At 40.6% G+C, this 13,949-nt stretch overlaps 2 protein-coding genes across 2 annotated transcripts; one reads left to right on the forward strand and one right to left on the reverse strand.

The window, feature by feature from the left end:
* Nucleotides 1–3,724: 3,724 nt before the first annotated feature.
* RB195_007548 (uncharacterized protein) lies at nucleotides 3,725–6,530 on the forward strand (the record flags this gene model as incomplete). The annotated part of the gene is made up of 6 exons (XM_064181237.1): nucleotides 3,725–3,833; nucleotides 3,897–3,938; nucleotides 3,994–4,033; nucleotides 5,881–6,274; nucleotides 6,353–6,387; nucleotides 6,482–6,530. The coding sequence occupies 6 exons, from the start codon at nucleotides 3,725–3,727 to the stop codon at nucleotides 6,528–6,530; spliced, it is 669 nt and encodes a 222-aa protein (XP_064038044.1).
* A 4,138-nt stretch (nucleotides 6,531–10,668) lies between these two features.
* On the reverse strand, nucleotides 10,669–13,588 carry RB195_007549 (uncharacterized protein; the record flags this gene model as incomplete). Its single annotated transcript, XM_064181238.1, has 7 exons — nucleotides 10,669–10,795; nucleotides 10,880–10,983; nucleotides 11,057–11,135; nucleotides 11,868–11,959; nucleotides 12,228–12,364; nucleotides 12,427–12,490; nucleotides 13,559–13,588. 7 exons carry the CDS (start codon nucleotides 13,586–13,588, stop codon nucleotides 10,669–10,671), a joined length of 633 nt encoding a protein of 210 aa, XP_064038045.1.
* Between the last annotated feature and the right edge of the window lie 361 nt (nucleotides 13,589–13,949).

Below are 13,949 nucleotides of genomic sequence, written 5' to 3' on the forward strand. Positions count from 1 at the left end.
CAGTCAGCACTACTTTTTCAAATCGGCTACGCGATAACTTTCGAGGATTTTCTTTTTAACCATGGTCGGATGGAGCGTCCTTCATCTCCAAAGGTTGGACCTTGGCGGAGGCAATTGCGAGAAATCTCGTCCTTTTTGCGTACCTCTTCTTATGTAAAATGTGAATAATAAACGTTAAATCGTAAATAAATAAACAATAAATGGGATCAAAAAGGTAGATTTATTTCGTTAAGTGTTTATGTTAGGTTAGGACCTAAAAAGAAAAGAAATAAGAAAAAGAAAGGATATGAAATGAAATGTTGTTGTTGTAAAAATGCCTCAAAAACACCTCATACCTCAAAAAACTCGCGGTCGCGTTGAATGCGTTGATACTCGGAAACAACATTGTACACGAACGTTGACGTTATTCTTTTTTCTTATTTTTCTTTCTTTTTTCTTCTGAATTATCTCATCAAGTGTTGCTCTGCATTGAATTACCTTCCATATCTGTCTCTGCTAAAGAAACGCTCAAAAAAATAATTCCGTGGATTCTGTTCTGTTTTATCCATTATTTCATTAGAAAAACTCATTTTCTCGCGTATACATATTGTTGATTTGATTATTTATTTGATTATTTATTTGATTTCAATAATTACATGATCGCTGTTAATTATACGAGCTTTCAAATGTGCGCAATACTGTATTGCTCAGCATTGCAGTTAGTGGACATTTAATTTTTTTTTAGTTCGTAATTTTTGCATAGAATTATTGTATTTTAGACAATTGTTCAATGAATGCTTTTAAAAGTACTGTATTTCTGTGGCTAAAAAGTTCGTAGTACTGGAATTCCATGGATTGGAGTTCCGAATTCTGCGTGCGGCGGATGCTGTACTGATGACGGTATTGTCAGGTTACTGTATCCAGTGAAACCTAAGATGAGGCTATTACATTTAGATTTATTCTCTAAATAGCATATTCTAAAATGAATCTATGGAGGGTAGCAGAAGAAAAAAACTGATTCAGTCCTCTAAAAATCCTGATATCAATTCTTTCAGTAATTTTCTTCTTGGTCAAAAATCTCGAGGAATCTTCATGAACTAGGAACTTTTCAAATCCCGAAACAATGACAAAATCCTATGAAAAAAATTCGTTACTTGAATGACTTTTTTTAAATATTAATTACAATTATTATTCAATTTTCTTAATTTTTTCTTTCTGAACCCGCAGAAACGAGTTTAATTATTAGCTACCGTACATTTGGTGCAGATTCTTTCTTTTCACTTTTTCTTTTTTCTTAAAAATTAAAAGAAATTTGTTTGAAGACTGTGGAACATAATGAATGAGGAACAGGAGGAAAAAGAATGCAGAAAGTAAAAGAACTAAAAAATTACTATAATTTTTTTCTGCACCATCTACTATTATGCATGTATAGCTCAAAATTCTCCATTCGTCCCTCCGACGCGAATTTCCACACACGTTCTGGGATTAAGAGGACCACAGTGTTGAGCAATTGAACAAATCCATGCCACTATTTGCTAAAGCGCCGCTGACGGTCATAACTTTGCATAGGTACATCGCACATCGGGAATTTCGTGCTGGGAGTGTGTGATAAAACTTCACGGATAACATTAGAACGAGGTGACGGAGCAAATTGTGCGAGAGCGGTGATGAAGAGCGAGACGAGAAGAGAAAGGCAGTGAACATTGCCTTAGGCAACGATAGGATTTCTCATTTTGTATCGTAGAGAATTGTAGTGGCGGGTGTAGTGTAGCGGTTAGAAGTTCCGCTTCCTACACGATCGATTGGAGGTTCGAATCCGCCTTAGTGCTCACCAAGCCATTCATCCCTCCGGGGTCGATACCCCCTTGGTACCAGACATGTCTGGGAGGATAAAAACACTGACTTGACCCGACGTCTAGCCCCCTCAAGTCATTGTATCGGTCAGGTACACGTTCGTAAACCCCAAACGATTCTGAATTGAAGTGAAACGTGGTGGCGGGTCCCAAGCGGATTGACTGACGCCAGACACCGTATCTTTTTATCCTTTATTGTGAAGAATTGGACAAGACTCGGTCTGCAGAGATAACCGACGATGCTGTTCACGGATACGCGATATCTTCCAGCAGCAATGGGACTCCTAATTTTTTCCATAGATTCACTGCAAACCTATTACTCACGGTTGTAGAAATTCCAAGAAGATTTTACTGTGGACATCAGGATGACGTAAAAAGTGCTTTTCAGCAATGATTGACAAAGACAATTGACATTAATATTGACCTACATTTGCTATATGGACTGTAGAGACGTAAAAGCTAATGTGCTCTTTTTTTTTTTACAAATTACTGATTACATTTTTCGCATATGTCAAACAAGTTTCGAACTTTCTAGGTTAATCTAGAGACTTCTTGGATTATCCGCGGGAAAGTTCTCCTAAGCGTGATATCTAAGTACTTTTTAAGCATATTTGCTTTCTCATAATAATGTTGAAGCGGGCAGCTCCGGTGCGCTGGTTTCCAAAAAAATCTAAAATCGCAATTTTTCTCCCTGCATATTTCGCCTTTTCGAACGGAATTGTATTTCTTACATCATTTTTGTTTATATGTACTATATCTAACTAAAAATAGAAATATCAATCCTCAAGGCAAAATCCACAAGGTTTAAAGAGAAAAATTGCTAAACGTTTCACTTCCGCTATATATAGTACATGTTTATATATGTGGCAGAACATAACTAAGTTTTCAAAGAAATTTTTTTTTACGAAATGGAGTTAGGATCCATGCAAAAGAGCCGGACCAGCACCAACAACGTCACACACCTATACTTAAAATGTTTTCTCATCTAAATGGACTATATCAAGCACCTCCCCTTTAAAGGTATCATCCCACGAATCTGAGTTGGTACGGTTTTCAGGTGGGTTATGCCTATACGGGGTCGTAGATTATGAGGAGGGAAGTGATCCCGTCCATTTCTTCCAAATTGGCGTAAAAAACGGCCCGAAAGATGCGGCGCGTGCACAAGGCTGGCGCGCTCCAATCGAACTTGCAGAAAATAGCGCCCCGGGACGCTCGAAGAGGTATCTTCCGGGCCCGTTTTTTACGGCAATTAGGAAGAAATGGACGGAATCACCTTCCTCCCCATAATCTACTATCCCGTTTACTCCACCTGAAATTCATATCACGTCAGATTTGTGGGGTGATGCCTTTAAATAAGGATTTCTAAAGGAGAAGTTACAAAGCACATAAAGCTCCAAACCCCAAAAAAATCAAACCAAAAATTGATTTTGTTTATTGAATTTTCACATCTTAGGAATTCACAAGCACTCATAAAGTTAAGAAATAAGTAAATTCTAAAGTATATAGGTGAAGTTTTACTATTAGTTTACATCACTATTAGTTCTTATCCTTGGAAAGTGAGGCATTTCATTGACCCTAATTGAAAAATCTCCGCTAACTTTAGGAAAAAGATGTAAATTTTTCCGAAATTTTACCTTAAAGGTGCACGATAGAATTTACTGATTTAATCTTCACATACATATTCTGCTGAAACAACATATTTCCATTTAAAATACTAATAAAGAATGACCAACTAGTTGAAAAACAAGGAATTACCATGGAATCACCTTTGTTCGTAGGTTATCATTCATTTTAAGCAGAACAACTGAAAGGAGGTGTATTAGTGAATGTAGTCGCGTTCAAGAAGGTTATCCGGTGAAGCTTCATTCATCGTTATCCGACTTCACCTACAAATGTCGCCAGAAGCAGAAAATGATCTACAAAACGCCAACAATCAGACTGTGGGTGATAATGGTGCAGCGAAACCAAACACTACATCGGTTGTACCTGCTATTCTTACAAGTATGAGTGTAGAAAGAAGATCTCATTTTAATTCTAAGATCCTAATCTGATTATTTTTTTTAGGTAATTTAACAAAACTTGTGAATACAACTTCTCAAGTCTTGAGTAAGGATTTATTAGGGTAATTTGTTATTTTATAAGTAAAATCAATCGTACCTAGCTACTACACCTGCACCAGTAATTCCACCTGCACCTGCAAAGTAAGTGTTGCTTCACTTAATTCTTCGCATTTTCTAGAAAAACAGTTTTCATCATAAGATCACTTTTGTTTCAATTATACATCTCAAAAAGGTATTTAAATTATTCAATATATCATTAAGAACTTACGAAACCTAAGGATCATCTACGGTGCTTCCGGCAGGAACGGTTAAAGGTAGTGTATCACAAAAGTCCTGGATAATCTCGTCAATCCACAGTGAAAAACGGACATTTCCGTCATTTTCCAGTGTCTAAAATGTAATTAATATTATGCTAATAAGCAGCAAAACCTGCTCCACTTGCACATTGCTGGATGCATTGCGCGATGCCTTCGTTCTAGTACACGTAGTAAGTTGCATCGTTGGGTGAGAATGACTATACAACGCTATTTCACACGCCGTTTTCCTGAAATTGTGGAGGAACTGAGCGCGATCGCATCCATCCATACTCGCTAACTACGCCCCTACCGCTATTTAATCATGCAGAGATCTCAACTTCGTTAATTTTGTGATTCTTGGTCTTAAAGGACCTATCATCCATAGTATCACAGTAATCCAGACATGCTATCAGTCCTTGCTCAGCTACGCTCGTGATAGCTTAGGAGCGGTTCATTCATAACTACAAAAAATAAGAAACGGTCACTGTTGGGGGATAGTCGTTAAAAATTTCTTCTTACCGTATTGCTGGTAGTGCAGTAGTGCATGGTCACCGATCTCTTGAAACGTTTCAAATGGCTTAGAATTGTTACGGGATAAAGTGTCTGGCATTAATCAATCCGCTTCGGATGCGCCACCACGCGTTCACTTCAATTCAGAATCGTTTGAGGTTCACGCCTATACAATGACTTGCGGAGGGCTAGCCGATGGGTCAAGTCAGTGTTTTATCCTCCCAGACAAGTCTGGTACCAATTCATCGACCCCGGAGGGATGAAAGAGTTGGTGAGCACTAGGGCGGATTCGAACGGATCCGATCGATCGATCGCGCTGGCAGCAGAATTTTTAGCCGCTACACTAACTAAATTTATTCCACACTACATTAACATGTGCTGTTTCCACTACAGCAACTACAGTAAACACGATATTTGGACGAAAAATCTGAAAACATTTTTAAAACAGACATCATGTCGTTAACGTGGTCAATTGAATTAACAGACAGTACCATTTGGAAAGATTTGGGCAGCAAAAGTTGGAAAAGTGTCGGTAATATGTAAGAAGGATATCACTTAAATCCTTTCGAGAAGCTGAGCATATCATCAAAATAAAAGTATTTGAGTTTAAAGACATCACCCCGCGAATCCGGAGTGGTACGGATCTCAGGTGGAGTATCCGTATACGAGGTCGTGGATTACGGAGACCGGGATGGTACCGCTCATCCCTCCCTGAATCACTGCAAACAGCCGGCCCCTGAATGCTGCTTTGTACGATGCCTTTTATTGCAGCGCGCCACCCTTGCACGCGTAGCGTCCCTTACTGCCAATCGTGGCAGTCCGAATTGATTTTCAACGAATCGCAGGTCGGAGGCGGCGCAAGGGGTGGAGCGTTGCAATAGATGGCGTCGTACAAAACAGCATTCTGGAGGCGGCTGTTTGCAGTGATGCAGGGAGAGTTGAGCGGAACTACCTCCGTCTCCATAATCCACGACCCCGTGTCCGGATGCTCCACCTGAAATCCGCCTTTAAACCCTTTCAAGAAACTGACCTCAAAATAAAAGTATTTGAGTTTAGTGATCAAAATTGCGTAATACGGAAACAGATGACGATCTACAAAATTTTTTGATGTATTTCTCTTTGATATGGTCTACATCCTATGTTTTGAAGCTTTTCACTGTGATCAATCGATGAATGTTTTAGCAATAATGGAGGGAATGGAGGTGGTGGAGGGGAAGAGCCGAAATCAAATAACACCAGCATCATCATAATTGCCGGTGCTGCAGTGCTCCTTGTAATTGTTATTGCTGTGATAATTCTTGGCTTCGTCATACAACGAAAAAAACATGAACAAAAACTACGATTAGCTGAAGAAATTGAAAAAGAAGAGAACGTAAGGAAAAAGAAAAAGAAGCAAAAGAAGAAGAAAAAGAAGAAAGAAAGTGGAAGTAAGAGTGCAAGCGGTAATCCAAGTGATGAATCAAAAGAAGGAGCAGGAGGAGGAGCAGGAGGAGGAGGAGGAGGAGGAGGAGGAGCTGCTGAAGGAGGAGCTGAAGGAGGAGCTGAAGGTGGAAAAAATGTTGCTGCGGATAGAGCGGTCAGTTTGATGGAGTAGATTTCACCTGCTGACAAAAGATAATCGGTAAATACTAGTAACTGATAGCTGTATTTTTAGGGAGGTGGAAAAACGGAGGGGGACCAAGCAGAAGGGTTCGTGGATCTCATCCTACATCATCTTAATCGAATCAACGCACAAGGATGATACCGTAATTCCGATAAGGTTAATCTAATAATTTTTTTTTAGGATGGTAGACTCACAGAAGAGTGAACGAGAAATGTGCGACTCGTTATGACTGTGACAAACAGAAACAACGTTGAAAACGTTAACGACGGAAAATTAGGGCGAGCTCATACATTTTGCACACACTTAAATTTTCTCGTAATAAAGTTTTTGTGAATAATATTTTACACAAATTTGGGTCTAATTTAAAAAATTTACACTTGTTTAGTATAGAGAGCAGCGGAGACATTTGCGAGAACCGCTGTAAACACCTTCTTACGTTTTTTAAAGTATTTACTTGGAGTTTAGTAAATATCAATCTTTAAGTAAATACCAGCAATAGTAAGGATAAAGGAGACGGTGTCTGGTAATAATCAATCCGCTTGGGACCCGCCACCATGTTCACTTCAATTCAGAATCGTTTGAAGTTTACGAACGTGTAACTGGCTTATACAATAACTTGAGAGGCTAACCGACCTATCACGTCAGTGTTTTTATCCTCCCAGACAAGTCTGGTACCAATTTATCCGGACCCCGGAGGATGAGAGGTTTGGTGAACATTTGGGCGGATTCGAACCTCCGATCGATCGTGCAGACAGCGGTCCTCTAACCGACTGCGCTACACCCGCCCCAACAACATTAATAATATTGGTTATTTCAATTAACTACTTGAGCAATTTAAGAAGTAAGGAAGATTTTGAAGTGGTGCCGGATGCTGCCTTTTGTACTCCGCTTGAAGTCCCTTCATATTTTCTGTCGCTTAATTTTTTGCCAGTTGGATGGTGTTTGTCTGTGTTGGCTTCGACGAAAAAAAAAACACCTTCCACATGCAGACAATCAGAAATTTTGGTTCTTAATTCGAAACGATTGATATGAAATTATATGAGTACATGTATACTTCTGTTGGACCTAATTTGTCAACAATGATCGTTATTGATTGATGTTACGAGAAATGAGCTATGAAGCGCGAAGCTAACGATAGAGATTCTAAGATATTAGAATTAACTCCAAAATCAATGTCACTCAGCTGATCAATAACGCATCCATTGTCGCATCTGTTTTACTTCCCGAAATTCAACTTTTTCCAATCTGCTTGTGAATTCATGTATGTTTGTATCGGCAAAGAGCCAGTATCTACAAAATATTGTAAGTGAAAAATAAATATTGCAATTCAGTGTGAGAATTTTGCACGTGGCTTACGTATTGGCGGCGTAGTGATAAGACTCGTCTGTAAAATATACGTAGGAGTGGTCCGTACGTGCACGTGCAAGAGAACTATATGCAAAGTTTAACTTAAAGGCATCACCCCACGAATCTTATGTGGCACGGATTTCAGGTGGAGCATTCTTATACGGAATAGTAGATGATGGAGAGGAGGGGTGATTCCGTCCGTAGAAAACGGCTCGGAATATACGGCTTCAAGCGTTCCGGCGCTCTATTCTCTACAAGGAGTTCGATTGGAGCGCACCAGCCCTGCGCGGCGCCGCATTCCGTCCATATTCCGTCCATTCCTTCCTAATTGCCGTAAAAAAACGGCCTCGAAGATGCGGCGCGTGCGCAAGGGTGGCACGCTCCAATCGAACTCCTTGTAGAGAATAGTGCGCCGGAATGCTTAAAGCCGTATCTTCCGGGCCGTTTTCTACTGCAATTAGGAAGAAATGAACGGTATCACCCTCCTCCCCATAATCTACGACCCCGTATACGAATACTCCACCGGAAATCCTTACCACTCCAGATTCGTGGAGTGATGCCTTTAAATAGTTCTATTTCCCATAACCTTCCAAAATTGGGAAGATTTTGTCGAAGTAGCGGGGGAGCAGCTGATTTCTTGGATTGAATAGTGCTTGCCGCCTATTGCCATTGATTTTGTGTTATTGATTGCCAGGAATCTCGTCCGGTACGTTCAGCCCTTCATATCCCCTTTTTGTGACAGAATTTTGAACGTGAATGACAAAGCTGGATAAAGTTAGCCTGTTCACACAAATCATACAGTACCTGTGCGGCGAATAATTGAACAGCCAACATCCATGAAAAGCTGAAAATACCTGGAGACAAAAACTTTCATTGCAAATGGATGTAAATGTAATGTAAATGGAACGCAAGCGAACCCCCTCGGAACTCACCGCATAAAATGTCATGAAAGTGCTCCTTTCTGCATTGCTGCCGCGATCCTATCGTACGAACCAGAAAATGTAACTCGCAGAACTCTAGAGGCGTTTTGGATGAATGCAAAAGGTCCAAAAATTAATACAGAGGAAAAAGGCATAGCCGTAACCAACGAGTTAACTCTGTATTCAGACTTTTGCGGGTTTTGATCTACGAAGTCCTCATCCTATTTAGTATTAGCGAAGCGATTCCAACACACGCGGATGTCCGCTAACATCGCTGCTACTGAGGTAGGCACAACGATTTGAGCTTTGTTGGTTAAAAAATCCAATACTTGCTTGCCTTTAGCTTAAGGGCAGCATTCCACGAATCTGAGGTGGTGCGGATTTCAGATGGAGTATCCGTATGCGGGGTCGTAGATTATGGAGACGGGGGTAGTTCAGCTCATCTCTCCTTGCATCTCTGCAAACAGTAGCCTCCAGAATGCTGCATTGTACGACGCCTTCTATTGCAGCGCGCCACCACTTGCGCCGCATACGCCCTGCGATAGACGGCGCAAGTCAATGCGGACTGCCCCGATAGGCAGTAAGGGACGCTGCGCTCGCAAGGGTGGAGCGCTGCAATAGAAGGCATTGTACAAAACAGCATTCAGGGGCCGGCTGCTTGCATTGATTCAGGGAGAGATGAGCGGAACCACAACGGTTTCCATGATCTACGACCCCGTATACCGATATTCCACCTGAAATCCGTACCAAACGAAAACCCAAATTTTAAGAGGATATGTCGTAAATGTTCTGACTTTCCGGGCTCTGATGAAAGCGAAAGCGAAGCCAAAACGTTAGGCGTAATAAAGACTGTTAACAATCTTGGCTATTGCTTGACATTGTCAATCGAATGCGTCCATTGTTTCTCCCTTTAAACGCATTAACCAGTCTTGGAATGAAAATCACCCTGTGTACTTTATTCAACTGCAGATTTCATCTTATAACAATCGGCTCACCATGGTTTAATTTTAAAAAACAGAAGTTTACAGGGAAATGTATTCTCTTTTTTTTACAACCTTCAAAGATCCTCAGAAGGTTTTCATTCCTTATTCTTTCTTTCATTCTTTGTTTTGATCGCACTGTAATGTAGAGATTGTAGAATAATTTCTCATCCATTCTTTTCTCTCGTCTCCTCTGTGATCCAGTTATTGTTATTTTTGTACATCCAATCAAGCAGATCTAAACTCAGTGTTTTTTTCATGCGAGTTCTCTCCTGTGAAGATAATTATTTGCTTATGCTAGCACTAGTTGCTATTCGTTGTTATTATAGCAGCGAATGGATCGTTTCTGGGCAACTTCTTGCTGAAAATCCAGAAGGTCGTGCAGGCTTATGCTCAAGGATAATACACCTTGGCGAAGATGTGGGGAATGGCGATAATGTCAGCCCGTCGAATGAGTTAAAGGCATCACCCCACGAATCTGAAGTGATATGGATTTCCGATGGTCAAAGGCTGCACAGGATCGTAGATTGCAGAAACGGATGGGATTCCGCTCATTTCTCCTGAATCGCCGTAAAAAACGGCCAGGAAGATGCGGCTTTGAGCGTTCCGGGGCGCTATTTTCTGCGACGAGTTCGATTGGAGCGCGCCAGACTTGTGCACGCGCCGCATCTTCCGGGCTGTTTTTTTAAGGGCAATTAGGAAGAAATGGTGGTCGGAATCACCCTCTCCTCCACGATCTACGACCCCGTATTGCCATTACCCACCTGAACCCAGTACCATCCCAGATTCGTCGGATGATGCCTTTAAGTCACAAGTCGAAGTAGCAGCACTATGTTCGCATAGTTCGCATCCATACGATGTCCTAACAGGCATACAGTAATCTTTAATGTTTCCTAGAATGCCTGGAACCCCCTACGGAACAATAAATCTGTCAAAGCACAAAAATCCTTCACGTATATCTTATAAATTCAGACCTCAACACTGCTTTGCCAATTTTTATTTGAAGAAAAATTAACCTTTTTTTGGTAATATTCAACCAAAGATAACTGTAGAATACTGTATGCCATTGTAATTGTAGAAATTATAGAGGAATTTTTTTTTCATTGTTTTATGCCCTACTTTAGAGGACATAGCAGAGATTCCATTTGCATACTGCATTCTCAACAATAGTGCAATTACTGTAACCATAATATTCATCACCATCATAGCAGTATTCTCCTTCAATAATTTTATCCTTTCTTCTGCCTCTGTAAAATGTCCTCATTTAGAAATGATAGCTTTGTATTAGATGTTAGAAATTAAATTAGAAATTACAAATGAAATAAACTAACTTTTTGTCGTAAATACAAACGAGTTGTCCACCACGAATATTTTTTGGAGGTATACGGCCAAGATATCCCCAGCATCCAAAACGTGTTGTTTTTTGATTGATCATCTGAAATTTTACGTAACTTAGCAATATTTTAAATAGTTTAGGACTAGAGATACGAGCGGAAGCATGTGATGACCTGACGCAATTTGTCGTCATCCGCTGTAGTTGCTTCCAGTGCGGTTTGTAAGTCATTAATCATTCCTCTTTTGTATTCCCTGGAACATATCACAAGGATGTCAGTAATTATGTTGACACGATTCTCCGCAACGATTTGCTGTAATTTAATCATTTTCGCCATTTAGCCCCCCGCCTCTCTTTTTCGCATGATTCTCTTAGAAATTATAGTTGGGTCAAAACGACGCGAAGCACGCAGCTCGTGTGAGGATCCCCGCTACTGCCACCCATCTCTGCAGCTCTCCATGGTCCCGTCTCGATCCCAACCGTTACGCTCCACCGTATCGCTTCGAGCGCAGACGCTTACGCAACTGTACGTGCTTCAGGTCGTTTTGTTCCAACTATGTACGAACCTCACGTCATGGGGACACTATACCCAGCACTGCCTATACGATGATGTTGCTAAGAAAGTAAAAACTGCAAAATAGACTATAAAAATAACTAAATCTAGCACCTAATCCTCCTATAGGAACTGAAAAAATAAAGGTATACTCGGATCAGTACGACATGAATCACGACTGTAGTTGTGGTGCATTTGCTCGAAACTACGAGCTCGAAACGGCGCGGTTGAGGCAGCAGTTGGGACCGAGTTGGGACCGTCGCAAACTGCAGCCGTTGGTGCAAGCAAGGGTTTCACCACGCTCCTAGCTGCTACGCTCTACCGAAACTTCTCGAGAGAAACCGCGTACGCAATTGCGTACGTGTTTCATGTCGTTTTGATCCTATTATATTTGAAGAATTCACGAAAAGTCACTATGTATGTTTCAACGAACCATGTGATTTTAACCTTGCCGTATTTATTCGGTGCACTTCCCGGGTTTTCCTGTTCTTTTTGCGCTTCCTCTTCAAGTGCACAATCATAAACCTGGAAGATTTATAATTAGTAATGGAAGAAAAGATTTGTTTAATTAGTTAGGAAGAGAATGATGAGCTGTAATAACCATAGAAGCAGTTTCAAAACTAAGGGTGTTTAATGGGATGATTGCAGTGAGCAGAAAGAGGATCGGTGTGTTTTCCAGGGAAAGAAGGAGGCATTACTGTGCTGATCCGGTCGATCACACCCGATTTCTACTACAGTCACTGTCGGGAAAGTCTCTTCTTTACGAAGAAGGTGTATAAAGTTGTGTGCTTACCAGTCCAGTCATTTGTCGCCCCTCAAAATCTCTCCCCATATAGGATTTGCCACGAGCAACTTGTTGACGAAGGTAATTATGATGCCTGTCAATTTGCTCTCTAATGTTTCTAGCCATGACGCACTTCCTCGTATTTTCTGAAATAAAAAGAATGGTAAAATCTTATAATTCTTGTTTTACTAACGAAAAGATGATCCACTTAGGATTATATGACGTTCGCGCGACTCCTCATAATCGTAATTACCATCGTCGGCAAAAGCAGCCTAAATTTATGAATTTAATTCTACATTATGCAAATTTCGCAAAATAATAGAAAAGTAGAAGTTTTGTTTTGGAATTTTAAAAATTTTCCAGGGACAGATCAGGTGTTAAATTAATGTGCTAATGGTAATTGTATTAAAAATTCAGAATCTAGTGATTTATTATTTCTGTAACCAAAATACATTGTGAAATAAACGGAGACAAAAGGTTCGTCGGCAAACGACTAGCGACAATTTAAAGTCATTTTATTGTTCATAGTTCATCTATCAATTAAATGAATCTATGGTTGTGTGTTTAAAGTTACATCGTCTGGAAATTTCTAAATAAATGCGAGGGAATGCGCGTAAAGGATAACATAAGCGCGTGAAAAAAAAAAAAACTTCTCGCGTCTGTTTCGACAATGAACATCACTTCATTAGCATTTTAAGTATATTCTAGGATTGATATGAGAATTCGTGCTATTCCTTGATTCTGGATATGTGCTTATGTATAGATATACATGTCGGGTAAATGGGTGTAGCGTGAGCGAGTGTAGCGCAATCGGTTAGAGGTTCCGCTGTCTGCACGATCGGTCGGAGGTTCGAGTCCGCCCCAGCGCCAACCAAGCCGTTCATCCATCTGGGGTCGATAAATTGGCGCTAGATTTGTCTGGGAGGATAAAACACTGACTTGACCCATCGGCTAGCCTCCTCAAGTCATTGTATAAGTCAGTTACATGTTCGTAAACCTCAACGGATTCTGAATTGAAGTGAACGTGGTGGCGTGGTCCCAAGCGGATTGATTAACGTCAGACACCGTATCCTTTATCGTTATGTATGTATGATTATTTGTGGATTCGTGAAATTCTCGATAAATTGTTTAGCTTCCCCAAATTTGAGGAAGCTACAACCGTCGCTCGGCCTGTGCTCTGAAATGCCCTTTAACGATTGGCGAGCGATTTCCAAGCAGGAAGTCCAGCACTACTTCAAGCTTAGAGAACGGGACAGCAAAGAATTACTGGAAGTGAGTAGGAATTCTTCCCCGATGGGACGGTTGTCCCCTAACTGTGAATCAAAAAAAAAGAATCTTACCGCAACAAGAAGTACGAGCAGCTTCCACATTATGCGATAGAAAATGATGTCTGTTTGCCGTTTCTATACGCTTATATTGCATGGAAAGCAAACAAAGGCGATGGGACAAAAGTGATAGGTTTTATTCGATCATGGCTGAATAAAGGTATATGCCACGGTGTTTCATAACAGTCTCTGTTATCCCTGTACTAAAAACATTTCCGATGAACTTTGGACTTTGTGACAAATGGTAAGCAATTTAGAATTAGTACATCTGTCGAAATGTGAATATCTGCCACCACTAAGTGCATAAAAGTTAGGATTGACGTGAAAATTGGAAATTTCGAAATTTGTTAGCAAATTTTGGGGGATCATGTATGTACAGCCTACACAATGACTTGCGCGTTCCAGC

The sequence above is a fragment of the Necator americanus genome, chromosome I (genome assembly GCF_031761385.1).
Source record: "Necator americanus strain Aroian chromosome I, whole genome shotgun sequence".
Classification (NCBI taxonomy): Eukaryota; Metazoa; Nematoda; class Chromadorea; order Rhabditida; family Ancylostomatidae; genus Necator; species Necator americanus.